Source organism: Xiphophorus couchianus, chromosome 18 (genome assembly GCF_001444195.1).
Source record: "Xiphophorus couchianus chromosome 18, X_couchianus-1.0, whole genome shotgun sequence".
Lineage (NCBI taxonomy): Eukaryota > Metazoa > Chordata > Actinopteri > Cyprinodontiformes > Poeciliidae > Xiphophorus > Xiphophorus couchianus.
Genome location: NC_040245.1, coordinates 9,444,815 through 9,459,665, shown reverse-complemented (window position 1 = coordinate 9,459,665; position 14,851 = coordinate 9,444,815). Strand labels below are relative to the sequence as shown.

The 14,851-nt window shown below is 40.4% G+C and overlaps 1 protein-coding gene across 9 annotated transcripts in view; it reads left to right on the top strand.

The window, feature by feature from the left end:
• pax3b (paired box 3b) overlaps window positions 1-10,604 on the top strand; it is a 29,464-nt gene extending 18,860 nt beyond the window's left edge. For 4 of the 9 annotated variants that reach the window (XM_027999116.1, XM_027999117.1, XM_027999123.1 and 1 more), the window contains exons 7-9: window positions 180-406; window positions 2,911-3,190; window positions 7,307-10,604. In XM_027999116.1, the coding sequence (XP_027854917.1) occupies window positions 180-406; window positions 2,911-3,190; window positions 7,307-7,341 (542 nt within the window). In that variant the 3' untranslated portion in view covers window positions 7,342-10,604. Of the gene's footprint in view, window positions 1-179; window positions 407-2,910; window positions 3,196-7,306 lie in introns of all 9 variants that reach the window. The other 5 variants (XM_027999122.1, XM_027999125.1, XM_027999118.1 and 2 more) reach the window with 3 other exon arrangements.
• The last annotated feature ends 4,247 nt before the right edge of the window (window positions 10,605-14,851 follow it).

Here is a 14,851-nt window from a genome sequence, read left to right as displayed (position 1 = left end):
CAGATCCTGTGGCAGTCTGGACAACTGAAAACTATTCTGAAGAGCTGCTGCAGCGTCATTGCATCTTTATTTAATTTAGAAGCTATGTTATATATTTTTATCTGCACTGTTTTAATTGGCAAGATAGACAAGAAAGTGCATGTTTTTCCAAAATCCTTACAGTTAATCTCTGATTGTAGTGTCGGAGCCTCCCAGCACGGTGCACCGTCCCCAGCCCCTGCCTCCTTCCTCCGGCCATCAGGCCTCCGCTGGCGGAGTGCAGGCAGACAGCGGCTCTGCCTACTGCCTCGCCTCCGGACGTCACTCCTTCTCAGGCTACTCGGACAGCTTCGTGAGCCCAGGAGGGCCGACGAATCCCATGAACTCCGCATTAGGAAACGGCCTCTCTCCACAGGTGAGACACCAGGTACAAATATGTATGAGCTGCTTCATGTCATAAAACGAAAAATGTCATGCTCAACAGTTTTAAAGTATAATCTGAGCTTGGAAGCACATAAAAGAATTATGTTGGGTGTTTTTCCAGATTTGTGGTTGTGTCACACAACAAGTTAGCAGAATAAGTCCTGAACTCACTGACTGATTAGCACTTCCCCTGTGGAGGAGAAAAGTGCAATGACTCTTATAGGACAGAGGACAAATCACTGTGTGACAAATGAGAAGTGAAAAGACAATTACAGTCAATTATCCAGGCTTGAAGTCCCAAGGTCTCGGCACCTAGACAACGGGTGCAGCAGAGGAGGCAGAGAGGTTGGGACCCTAACAGGCAGAAAATGAGATTTCAGTTCGGCGCGGTCTGACTCCACAGAGTTTGAGGACAGCGACACACTCATGCAGATTGGCATAGTTACAGGGACAAACATCCACATTCTGGGGATAATTGATCATCTCCATAACATTCACAGGATCAGTTAAGGGTTTCGCAACATCTCTAACACAAATATTACACGACATGGTTGAGCGCCACGGCTGAGACTACTTTTCAGCAACTGTTTTTTTTCTTTCTAGCATGCCAACAAGCCAAGCAAACTTTGTTCAAAGATTTGATTATGCGAGTGTTCCTGCATACTTCTAAAACATTCTCCTCTTCATTGGAAAAGTATCTACATCTGTTGATTTTTTTTACATTTTCCCACAAGTCTCAACATTTTTTGCTGGTTTTTCGATCACAAAAAGGTAGTGCATAATTGTTAAGAGGTATCAAAACAAGGCTTTCAAATGTTTTACAAATAAAACCAATCATTCATGAATAGATTAGTTTAAAAAGTCGTTTGTTTCCATGTACTTCTGCTTGTTCAGTAATGTTTTTTCAGCATTTTCAGTGCTTTAAAGGAAAAACTTTTGGAAGCAGTGAAAACACGAGCAAAGACAATTCTACAAAGGAGCTGTAGGAGGCAAAAAAAATACTCTAAATGCACAACACACTATGCATCATTTTCCTCTCACTTCACAATTAAATACTGTTTTGTTGGTATTAATGACACAAAATCTCAAGAAAATACATCAGAGCATGATGTTGCGGTGTGTAATCTGACAACCGTAAGTATAAAACATTCAAGGCACTGTAAGAGCTTGAAGGCCATGTTGTGAATGGACAAACAGCTGAACATTTTCTGCAGCCTCAAGGGAAAGTTCTCCTGATGGCATTCTTAGAATTTTTGCCTCAACATTTTTCCTCGTGAAAGCAGAAAGTTCTAATTTATTTGTATATGTTTCATACAGCAAAGAAGGAATATCCTGTCTCAGATATTTTCCCCCCTCCATACCAACATTCTTCCCTGCTAAGCTGTGTCGATTTAGGCCGCTGGCAACGGCATCGTTCCAAAACGAAACACCCTGAATGTTGGGAGAGAAAGAGAGAGGCTCACAGGTAGAGAGGCATGATGGGTAAGGGTTTAGCTAGAGAGAGATAAAACGAAAGGCAGCATACAAGCACCCATCATTTTAAGTAGCAGTTTTTCCTGCTGGCTTTTTTGCTTAAACAAACCCCTCAAAATTTTGGTAATTTTTAAGGAAAATGTTAGCAGGCATGGGAGGAAACACAACTCTGCTCTCAAAATCAACATGGACTGCTCCACTCACCTCCCCTACTAGGGAAATGATTTAAGCAGGACCATGTGTGTGTGTGGATGTTGAATAATGTGTCACTTAGAGGGGCTGAGAGGACGCAAAGAGCAGCGTACCTGCTTCTCATTAGGTCAGCCTGGAGGCCTTTGCTTTGCTAGAAAAAGGTGGGATATTTTACATTTGAAGGTAGAAGATTCAGCTTTAAATAAGACAGAGTTGGTCTCACTTCCTTAATAATGGTACACAGAGCGCCTTAATGAAGGACAGGTAGATTTGATAAGTGACACTGGGTCATTGGTGGTTTTTCAGGTCTGTTTTGAAGCAGCTGTAATGCTTTGACCCACGGCTATTTTCCGTCCTTTGCGGGCCAAGACTGTTTCCTTAAATTTGATTATCTGCTCACTAATAAAGACCAGGTCAAGAGCTAAAGGATTTCTCCAAACTGCAAATCTATTCTTTGGTTAACAAAGCCCAGCTCACACAGATCTTTGCTTTTGTCTTATCTCTCCTAGCGTATCTCTCTCAGAGATAAGTCTCTATCTTGTGCCACGGCTTTTTGGAGCAGCGTCAAAAAGGAATGTTAGAATAAGTGGAGCCATGGATCAGAGACAAATTGTTTAATTCCTCCTCTCTGGTGCGATCTCTGTCTGGAACTGACTCACTGGGAGTCTTTTGATGTCCTCGGCAGGGGGTTTCCTTTGTGTATCCAAGTGCTTATGATACGTACACTCACTTCTGTGCTTGTATATTTACAAATAAATATATTAAGTGTATCAGAACCATCAAAACCAGCAAAAAAAAAGAAGGTTTTTTTTACATCTCGTAATTGTTTTCTCTGAAAATCAGGTGATGGGTTTGCTGAACCCAGGCGGCGTGCCACACCAGCCCCAAAGCGACTACGCCATCTCCCCCCTGACAGGCGGCCTGGAGCCCCCCAGTGGCATGGCCGCCAGCTGCAGCCAACGCATGGACCACATCAAGGGTCTGGAGGGTCTCTCCAGTGTTCCCTCCATGTCAGCACTGCCCTCCCTGCCCAGCTCCCAGTCTTACTGCACCCCGTCCTACAGCTCACCAGGCTACACAGTGGACCACGTCGCGTCCTACCAGTACAGCCAGTACGGGCAAAGTAAGGTCAATAAACGTCCCCTTTTTTAACTCTACATACCTTGACATCTGCATTGGCAAATTCAAATAAATACATAATCAACATATAAGAAGATTTTCTTGTTCATTCATTGATGTGTAAAAAAAAAATCAAAAAATCAAAGAGGAAAAAAGATGCAAGCAAATTTCTTGTTAAAGTATTGATGTAAGAATCCTGATTTGTGACGTATTTTATTGGAAATTTATGTGATAAACTAACACAAAGTAATTGATTCTTGTGAAGCAGAAGAAAAATGAAACATGGATTTAAAAATAACGAGAAATTATTTATTTTCTATTTAGGTGAATCATTAGTATATAATGAATATTAATTGACTAATTAGGTTGTATTAAAAACTTATATTTTCATACAGTGCTATGCAATTTTACAGTTAGCATTTGTTATTTCAATATCAATATGTGTCAAGAAAATGTGGGCTAATTATAATCAGTTTCTCCATTGCAATATTCAGCAATAAATTCACAATTACAAGATTCCCTGATATCATGCAGTTCTTGTTCCTTATAAGTTTGTGGAAATACATAAAACAATCACAAATCCATCTTTCATAATGCAATGTAAGGACTGCTACAGGACTGCTTCTTTCTTAAAATAAATGCCTTAAAAATTTCAGGATTAATGCATTTTTATGTTGCTCAAATAACGTTAAAAACAATATTCTTCCGAATCATCCCTTTAGTTTTTCCAAATCAAACTAAGCATGAACGTAAAGGAAGTCTATAAAAACTAAATATCAGGACACATTTGTAAGATATCAGTTTCAGTGGCAGACGTTAACTGATGTTCCTTTGAGGAGGAACAGAAAACTCTGCAAACCTTAAATTCTTTCTGATGAGAAAAAGAAGCTTAATTCCTTCAAAAGTGAGTTAAAAGTAAAAATTAAGCATGTTGAGTTCTTTGTTTAGGCCAATGCTTGAATCGCCTTGTTCCATGGTGAATCTGCAAATTGTAAACTGATAAAAGCAGAATTTTCATTTTCCTCCTTAGCCTAGTTTATTGGAGGAAATCACGGCTTCTTCAACCTGAACCGTTTCAATCACTCTTGGTTTGATGATTAGATTATTTCTTCTTTTTTTTCCTACAAAAGACTAAAATGTAACTTTTAGAAATATGAAAGTAAAACAAAGCTGAGTAAAATTGTATGCCAAACCCGTACATTTATTTAAAGTAAAAATGCTAATTTAACAGCTAAATTAAATTAGGTTGAAACGACTGCTGCGTTTAGTTCTTTCCAGTCATGTTGATTCTGTATATAAATCGTAGCCTAATTTTATTTAAATTTACATGGAGAAAGCAGAGCCAAAGACAAAATGTATGCAGTGCCATAATAAGATCTGCTGTTTCATTTTTAATCAGATTTATTTTTTTGTAGACCAGTGACCGCAGTGAATGGTGCATTTTGATGTCTTGAAGTCAGATTGTAGTTCTGATTAATTAATAATTGTGCTTCCACCAACATAAATCAACAAAGTACTTTTCTCAGTCCTCAGAGATTATGTAACAACATCAATATTGAGCCAATTGTTTCTGTTTTTTATGACACTGTGGTCCAGCTTTCTGCTGAAATCTGCAGATCTTGAAAATAAAATATTTGAAGCAAACCAGCCGGGGGAAAGTGTGATCATGTGCCTCAGTTCTATCGTCTGCGTCCACCGCGTTGCCTGTCCCTCTTCCTCCACCCTGTCATGTGCTCTCAAGTGTTGGAGTTAATTGTGCAGAGCTGATTCAATATAAGCTGTAAACGTCCCGGCGCTGTTAGTGAGCTCCACGCTCGGTTACACGGCAGAGTCAGCTCCCATCAGGGTGAAGCGAGGCTGCAGCTCTGTCTGCTGGCCCCCCTTAGAGCATTTCCCCCCAGAGAATCCCTGCAGCCAGAGGCTCCCTCACATCACATTACTCACATGCTAAAGGACTCAAATCAACTTCAAACAAGCCTCCGTCTAACTTCGGAGGACAACGTCACTCTCCGTCACAGCATGATTACAACGGCCAGCGTTTCCAATTGTGGTCCGCAGGGGGTTGGCCAATCTGGTTCATCCACTGACCCCATAGCAACCTCAACAAAACCGGGACCTTCAAAGAGAGTGGGGAGCTCGCCTCCGCCTGCCTCCATGTGGCTGCAGGTATCAAATGAATAACTAACTTAATATCCGAGAGCAGCAAATGTCTAATGAAATATCTCGGTCAGATATCTTAATGTGGACAGAAGAAAGAGAATGAGAGTGTGGCCGTGTGTGCATAAAGGACAGCACACACACTCGCACACTTCTCCGCAGCGTTGCATGACTGAGCGGTCCATCTTGATGTGATTAATCAGTGCGACTGGATAGCTGGTGCGCGGCTCTTGGAGCTGCGTAGGAAAAGGTCTTTTCTGGGGGTGGACAGATCCTAACAGCCTCTGGCAGGTCGACTATTGGAAACAGGTGGTCGGACTGAGGTCAGCTGGGGAAGCAGCGCCGCTCCAGGTTCCAATACTCCGTCAGAAACTGGACCATAACTGAGCTCTCACTGGGCTGCCTCATGGAAAACACAGCGGCAATCCATGAAACACTTGTTTGTTTTTAGTCAGGCAATGTCACTGTTGCCAAAGAGATGTCTTTTTTTTTCCTCTACAGTGACTCTTTTGCAAAGGTTACCTTCCTGTTAGGGCAGCCATTAGATATTTTGTCTATGCTTAATTTGTGAAGTTGTGCAATTTTCATAAAGCAATTACCCAAATTATCAAACAAGATTTTCGAACCAATCACTTGAATCATTTCTTCTACAACTCATGAGGTCTATGTATATTTTATTACTTTAAATAAATCAGTCGGCTTTCTGTTCTAATAAAGTTATTAAAACAAAACCTGGACCTGAACAAATAAGCAGACGGTTTTCTATGCATTCATACAAACTGTAGAATTGAACATAGTATCAAATATTCTGAATGTACAGATCAACATTTCCAAAAAACATTTAGTCATATTCATCAGTGGGCTAACATGATCTTCATAAGATAATGACTTACACCAGTTATCTTCTCAAAATGGTGAAGTACAATTGAACAATATAAAAAACTGTAAACATTTTGCAGCTTCTTAGATTTATAAAAATCTTCCCACCATCATTTCCAATGTTTTGTAGAGAAACAGTTCACTTCTCCTGAAAAGGCACAGCAGGAGCCTTTTTAGCTAGTTTGTATAGCTAGTTTGTAGAGCACATTTCAGCTATACAAACTTCAAAGTGCTTTACAAGATGGAAACATCAGAGAAAACATAGCCTTCTATTGCATAATATGGAAAAATAATGAAAAATTGGAATACAGATTAAATCAATGACGTTCCAGTCATGTATCTGAGGTCTGGTACTATTGGACGTCACTATTGCTTGACGTAGAATGCATAAATATATAGCCTTTACTGAATAACCTAATTACTGTATTCTACTAGTAGAATTTAAATACATGTGTCAGGATTAATAAATGATGATGCATTAAATTTAATATTTAATTCGTCTATTCCACATAAAACGAACCCAAACTTCATCAGTTCCACAGTGCTCTGAAGTTCCTCATAACTGATGCTTTAATTATAACCACAAACTTTAATTCTAAACACAAATTTTATGATAGGCAAAAACAGCTCAAATTTATGAAGTGGAAGAAAAAGGTTACATGGTTTCCAAAAATTTGTACAAATATAGAATTGAAAAGTGAGGCTTGTGTTTGTATTTAGTCCTTTGTGTTGTTTTAGCTCCACTTTTTGAACTGCTTTGTGTTGGTGTGTCACATAAAACCCAAATAAAATACATTGAAGCTTCTGGTTGTAATTTAGCAAAACATGGGTGTGAATACTTTATGTAAGGTGCTGTGCTGTCTATTTTTCCCTCTTCCTCACATCTCTTCCATCACCCTGCTCTGACCTTCCCCTCCAAATCACATTTGTCAGATGCTATGCTAACAACAGCCACATGTCAGCGGAACTAAAACACATGCCCAGAATTTATGGCAGCCATATATCTCTTTTATCATCTTTCCGCCTAATATTTCCTTTGCACAGGGAATACTTTAACACTTGCTTTCTCCATTCTCTTTCACAGGTGCCCTTCCTTATTTGAGGCCTGAGATCACCTGATCAGCCCCTTCACAGAGGGACACGTCCACAGGTGTCTGTGTACAGCGACTGAAAAGCCTTAACGTTTGGACCAAAAACTGCTTTCGTTTATTAGGACACCTTCCCTGCTGCAGGATCTTCTCTGTGGAGCGACAGACTATTTTAAAAACGTAAAAGAAGGGATCATAAGATAGAATATTAGAGCAAAGACTGCACACTGATAGTAGACATTCCTGCATCTGCCGCAGAGAGGCACTTTCCACTGACATTAGCAAAGATCACAAAGTGTCTCTGCTTGTGGCATCTTTGGAAAGACCCCAAACCCGACTCGGTATGGCAGCCTACCTTAATGGGAACTGTTTACATACCTGAACGTTGCATCATCACTTGTAAAATTCCACATATCATCTTCAAATCAATCCCTCCCAGTCGTAGCAGGAAAAGGAAGGGGCTCAGTTGATTTTTGTTACATTCACTCATTTGAGATGTCCACACCCCACACATGGAGAGAAATTCCAGAGAGAATGAAAACAAACACAAGCTAATGAATCTGGGGATTTTTTTCTTCTTCTACAGTATCAGACGCCCTAATGTACACTCCAGCTGTACAACAGGCAGAGTTCGGTCAAGCGTCCCCCCTGCCCCCTCAAGTCCCCCTTCTCTCCCTTTCTCCGCTTCCATTCGTCCCTCTGTCTTGCTGGTGTTTTTGGACGCCAAGGCGAAAGTCCTGGCCTTTTGTAGTTTTTCAGAGCAACTCAGAGGAGGTCAAAGGGTGACTTAGGCGAGAGTGACAGATGAGAGAGCTGGCAGTGGAGGGCAGCAAAAGAAGTAGCTTTAAAGAAGAGTGGGGAGGGGTGGAGGGGACAAGCAAGATCGATCACAGCGTAAAAGAAAACCTTTAAAGGTCCCGTCTTGCTCAGAGAAAGCAAACGGGTCACAAGTCACGACTGAGGGACATTTGAGAAACAGAAAGAGTTAAAGACTGAAGGCAGCCGTTTGCCCAGCTGACCAAAAGTGCAATATCACATATCTTAGAGACCACCCTCCCATTAAAAGCTGTTTGAAGACAAATACATGCATAAGATACATGTCTGGGAGTCTTAAGAAACACTTTGGATTCATACCTTGGATCAAATTTTGAACATGTGTGCCTTAAAAGCTTTTGGGTCCAAAACAAATAGGCAGCACTTCTAACACTGAAGGGCAACGTTTCAAAAAGGACTAAGGGGTAAAATGGAAGAAACACAAAGCCAAAATTCTTCAGTTTATCACTTTGTGTTGCTTCTGACTTATTTGTTTTCTTGCAGTTTGCAAAGGAAATAAATGCTGATTCGATTTCTGATGCATAAAGTCCTGGTCTTAAAGCTGCAGTATATAACTTTTATAAAAATATATTCTTTATGCATTTGTTAAAACAGTCATTTTGTCATGACTACGAGACAGATGATCTGTGGGAAAAAATGAAGCTCCTCTGCCTCCTCCCTGTGGTTTGACTGTCATCTGCAGAAATACACATCTTTGTCAGAAACAACCAGATAGAGCCAAGAGGAGGATCTTAATGATGTCAATCATTCTAGTGTATGCAGCTGGACTACTGGCGGCAAAACAATCTAACATTATGTTTATTTGCCGTCATTGGAGGCCATGCTAACTAGCCTGTGTATACATGGCAGGCCCCACTGTGAAGAAGGAGCTGTAGCCTAGCAGAGAGCAAGAGGGAGGGTGTGAGCAGTGCATAGAAGAGCATGATTGACAGCGCTAAGATCCTTCACCTGACTCTGATTGGTTGTTTCTTACCGAGCGGTGTATTATTTTCAGATGGCAGTCGGACCACATCGAGGATGCAGATTAGATCAATATTTTTCTCAGATTGTCTTAACTCATATTTTACTGTCGATACATAGTGACAGTTTTAACAAAATAAGTATAAATAAAAATATTTTTAGTAAAGTTGCCTACTGTAGCTTTACGTATGCACTTGTTGTGGATATGAATGTCTGATGCATTTTGGGAAACTGAACTGTTCACAAGAACTGGGTGCACTACTTTGAATTTATTGCAAAATTTCTTCAGTCCAAACTGGGTCAAAAATATACATCAAGGCCCCAGTTGTACATCCAACCTAATATTTGGTCATAGTCCCACAACAGGTTGCAGAGAAACCAGAGAAATATCCTCTACTTCCAGCTACAACAGAGACTGGGAACTTGACCACTCCCCTAATAATAATGGTCATTTAAATTGGCACAGACTCGGCTTTTCAGCGTAGTTCATACTTTCTCTAGGCTTAGGGTGGCACCATCACACAAGCCTAGTATTTGCTGCCTTTATTCAGAAGCCAATGGAATGTTTGTTTAATTTCATGTGTCCAACTTTCATTGAGTGTTTGAATATAAGGGGGGTCTCTTATGTAAAATCAACATACCTCCCAAAAAAATTGCTTTGATTCTGTTATGCATTTTTAACAAATCATTGAATCTCCCATGGCAGCCATTTGGGAAAGTCTAAACACCTCTCACACAAAATCTCTCCCACTCCTTCAGACTAGCGGCAGCAGCAATTAGCAAACACCTGGTGTAACGGCACGTCTGCTGAGCTAAGACTGGTTGTAAACAACATCATAGAGAAGAATTGCAGTGATGACGTACAGAAAGCAGTATGGAAAGAGTTGGAGCATCTTAAAGAGACGGAGGCCCATTTTAAGGCGTCAGATTCAGTTATAACAGAAAGTCAAATTTCTATACTCCATTTTCATAACAACTGAAGGTAGCATAGTGACTTGATTGTGCTATAAAATTAAGCAGAGTTAGAAGAGTGGCCAAATATTCAGCCTCATGTAAGAGGGGAGTATGTTGGTGGGTATAAAAAGTGTTTGGTTTCTCTGTATCTTGGTGTCATTTAGAGAAATATTCCTTCCCTGAAAAAGAACGATTGGGCTGCATCATGAAAAAACCCCAAACTAAAATGGTATTCATGTCCTGATAAGTGGGTGCACATTTTTGAGCAGAGCTGTACATATCTATTGTTATTATGTGGTGTGTGACAGCAGTGTTATGGAAAACTATTCACCGCTGTCCAACAAAGTGGCGGCTTCAAAAGTACTTCACCTATAAAACTTCCAGAAGAGCTTTTGTTTTTGTCCTTCGGTCTGCACAGACTGACACAGCCCTTTCATTCCCATGATATATATTTTTTGTATTACTTGACAAAGCGATGTGACGTCATGTCATGTGTACAAGCGCATTATAATTTCTATTTATAATAAAAGAAAACCCCTGAAAATAGCTGATGTTTTGATCTTTTTTTGCTAAATGGACTCTTTGTGCTATTTTCGTTTCCTGCTGCAGCAGAGGAAGAAGAAAGGCGAGCGAATGAGATTCCCCTGTAAGGACGAATGAAAGTGGACTCAGAGATAAATGTGTACTTTTGAAGGCGGCTCATGTGAAGCTTTCAAACCGAAATAGGCCTGGGATCAGCAGACATTAGAGTTGCCACTGGACACAGCAGGCTTTCTCGCGGATGCAGACATCTGCAATGGTGTTTATTAATACTCCTCTCCCCATACTTACTGTAACAAACTAACTTTTGTTTAGCAGCCTCTCGATGCAGAGAGCGAGCCTTAAAGCATATTGTACAAACCGCCAGCACCCTCCGAAACCTCCAAAAACCCCATGCACCGTACTCACATCCACAAGGCCCCCTCTGTGTGTGTTTGTGCTCCACATGCATTCATACTTTCTATTCACTTATAGTGTTGTTTCTGTGAGCGCATGTGTTCATGCAGCCCAAGGGTGTTGAGCCTAATTATAACATTCTTCTGATTAATCGCGTCTGCTCGCCGGCCGGCCGGCCTCGGAGGGGCGGCGCCGCCGCGCGCAGCTTGTGCAGCAGGACCACACACTCTATAAATAAAGTCTGAGTCAATAACAACGCCGAGGATCACTCATAGTCTTGTCAGCTCTGTTTGCTGAGCCTGAGTAATTCAGCTAATGTGAGAACACTTGAGACACACACGCACACACACACACACACCCCCACACTGGAAAAGCACAAGCAGCAATGCTCAAATCTCCCAGTAGACACACACACACACGCCCACGCACACACACACACTGTTTGCTTTCTTAATCAGTCCATACCATTAAAGATGAAGACAAATCACACCTGTTGGGTTCCTAAATTGAGACATTATTTTAATTAATGAACACTTTCCTGCACTGAGAAGCCCATTATTTCATTAATGCACCCCCGGGCGGTTTGAGACGTATTTTAATGACGTCTCAAACCGCCACATAATGATAAATATTTTAGACAGAAATCCAAATCAAACAAACTAAATTTCCCCTTTCATTAGATCTTAATATCAATATTGTGAAACAACACATGCTCTGTCCCAACGGCTGTTTCATACATTTGTGTGTATTTTTTTTTTTTTTTTTAGGAAATTCCAAAAAGAAAAAAAAAAATTGTAGTTGGCAAACTCTATGAGCTGTTTACTGTTTGCTTGACTGATTTATCACAGTCTGAGTTCAGTATGTCTGAGGCATAAACAAACAGACGGATGTGTTGGCATCCCTTCTAACTATGTGTAAATATCTTCTCAGTTCATTGTATTCCAGTGCCATAATCTCAGATTGAAAAAAAATGCTGAAAAATAAATATTTTTGTTTGAGTTCATTTCATTCAGTTAGGAAACATACCCAGGTTGAGAAAATAATCCTTGTTTTGCTGCAGGCACACTTGTTGGTACCCCTTCTGCACTTTTGTTTTGGTATTAAGGCATACAGAGGGATCTGCAGACAATCTCTTTAGATCCTGAGTCCTGCCTTTTTCCTCTCCTCTCTTCAGCTCACCCAGCAGCTTTTCTATGGCCAGGGGAGGAGTGTTGGCATGGTGTTTTGGGTCATTATCCTGTTGAAAGACCCAGAGGAAAATACATTTTCATTTTCCTGGAATATTTGAAATCACCAGGTATTTGAAAGCGCTCACACACACTCTCTCTGTCTTCCCGTGGCTCCTCCACCACGCTCAACAGCAATTTTCCAAAAAGTCCTTTGGTTCAAACCAAATTCAACAGGAGCATTTGTTGCTTAAAGCTTAATTTTATTTTTATCTGACCAAAGAAGACAGTTCCAGTTAAGAACCCAGCAGTTTAGCAAACTCCACGTTTACATTTGTGTAACAGAAAAGTCTCTGGGCCTTCTTGGGGTTCATTTTTACTTGAAAAAACTGATGAGACGCTGGAAAAGACCACTGTAATGTGCTAAAAGGAGTTAGCCTATTATTAAAGCCCTTCAAGGCTAAAATACCATCTCAACAATAAACATCTTTGTTCTCATGTTCATGTGCCTGTACATCTAATAATTTAGCTGCATAAGGGGTTTTTGAATTGAAAATGTTGCTTACTTTGTCAATGTACGGTTTTCGATTAAGTTGCAATTAATAAATTACTGACGATGCAATCCACTTGATTAAAAATTTAAATCGAGTTCCACCAATATTCAAAATATTTAGATCAGTGTTTTGACACTTTGTTATTGCACTCATAGTGTTGCTGCAATAAGAAGACAGATTTGAATCTGTAGAACCCTCTGCAGAAATCAGAGAAGCAAAATATTTGATATGAAAAGCCTAACACACTCTCGCTTTTGTTCTCAGCCAGCCAGATAGTCAGTGAAGCTCTCACAGCCACGTTGCACCAAGTGATCCAGTGTTTCACATCGCAGCAGACAGGCCCCCGGGTTAAGGAATTTGTTTTTCTCTCAGTGTTGTGATCCGACATGACCTCCAAATGAGGCTAGCAGCTGCCTCTGTCATTCCCACCATGTTGGATGTGTGTGAGGACTGGTTCTGATGGCCCAGGTTTCTCCATACGTTTCTGACCAGCTGCTGCTTGGACGGTTTCTCTCTCTGCTTGTGTGGATTTAGCCCAGATGTTCTGGTCTCCTTCCTGGGCACAGTAAACATCTGATAGCACCTCTCACATTTACATGGGAAAATCATCATCATGCACCCTCCTCTTAAAGTGGCAATATGATTAAGATGAATTAAAAACATACAGAATCAATTTATCTTCATTTTCTGGTTTTGTTATATCTAAATGAACATTAGCTTAACGCACCTCTTCCTGTCTTTATTTAATTGTTCTCCTCAACCCCGTTGAATCCTCATTCCTGTTCTGCGTCTGCACCAGGTGGAAGGAAGTACAGGGACACGTCCTCCAGCTTTACCCCTGTACACACACTTAACCCCTGACAGCCCCCCTGCATTCACACACTCTGTCATCGCAGGTCCCGGCTGCTGTTGACCTGAGCACTAACACATGCTGGGGACAACTTAACCTCTGGACCTCCAGACAGAAAAACAGATTGACAGAGGACAGGGCAGGAGGAGGAGGATGAGGAGGAGGAGGAGAGGGGATCAGGCAGAGAAAGAGATGCTTGAGCAGAGGCTGAGTACTGGTATCCATGTTATCATCTGATTTCATTTTATGCATCAGTAGAAAATCTCAACATCTGTTGTCCAAACTCCTCACATACAAATGTACCAGCCAAAAATATTGAATGTTTCTAAGTTGTATTTTCTGTAACTGGTCAAAGATGTTTTGTAGTTTTTGTAATTTTGTAAAAGCATTGTCAAAGGAGTAGAAAGAAAGAGGATTGCACAATAAGTGATAATAAGTTTAGGAATGGGGAAATTATGAATAATTACTTTTAGAAACGTAGAAGTTTTGCCCCTAGCTGAATAAAGATAGAAAAGGATGAGTTTCCTTCTCATATTTTACAACAAAACCCTGTGCCATCTAATGCTTTCTTTCCCTAGTAGATGGAAGAATGGGCTGGAAATTAGTCAGGAAGTCAAGCTTTGGCCAAAAACTGTCAGAGATGAAGAAAACTAACAGCAGCAATCCAGAAGAATCGCAGCTAACTGCAATAAAATGAGTACAGCAGAGGTTGCTGTAGCTGAAATTCACCCATCATTATCTGGAGGACTTTAGAGAAATTGACTTAGTTCATAGTGAGGAGCAGGAATATCAGCTGGTAGGTTACGTCATCACATGTTTGTGTAGGTCTCTCTTTTGTTGAAACTCGTCATTTCATAAAAGATAAAGATGAAAAAAATAATTGATACTGTGAGGATGCTGGCGTTAAATCAGGTTGTTTCAACTAAAATCTGAACTGAAACATCAGAAAGTGAAAGCTGACCACGGTGTAACTCTCCTCTCACTCAATGACTGCTGAATAGGAGAACCGGCCCTCCATTTATGGAAATGCTTAACACTAACAACAGTAATGTTTGTACCAACTCTTTAAAAGTCTGATGTTTATGGCTTAAAAGAAACAATTTAGTTTTATTCATTGGTTTCATATTGAAACTAGTGAATCCTTTTAAACTGGCAGCTTCTGGTGTGAACCTTTACATCTGTTGCTGCTGTTTCTATTCTATTCTATTCTATTCTATTCTAAACTATTCTATTCTACCAGAATAATGTCAAATTTCATGATATACTTATGATCTCTTCCTGCTTTAG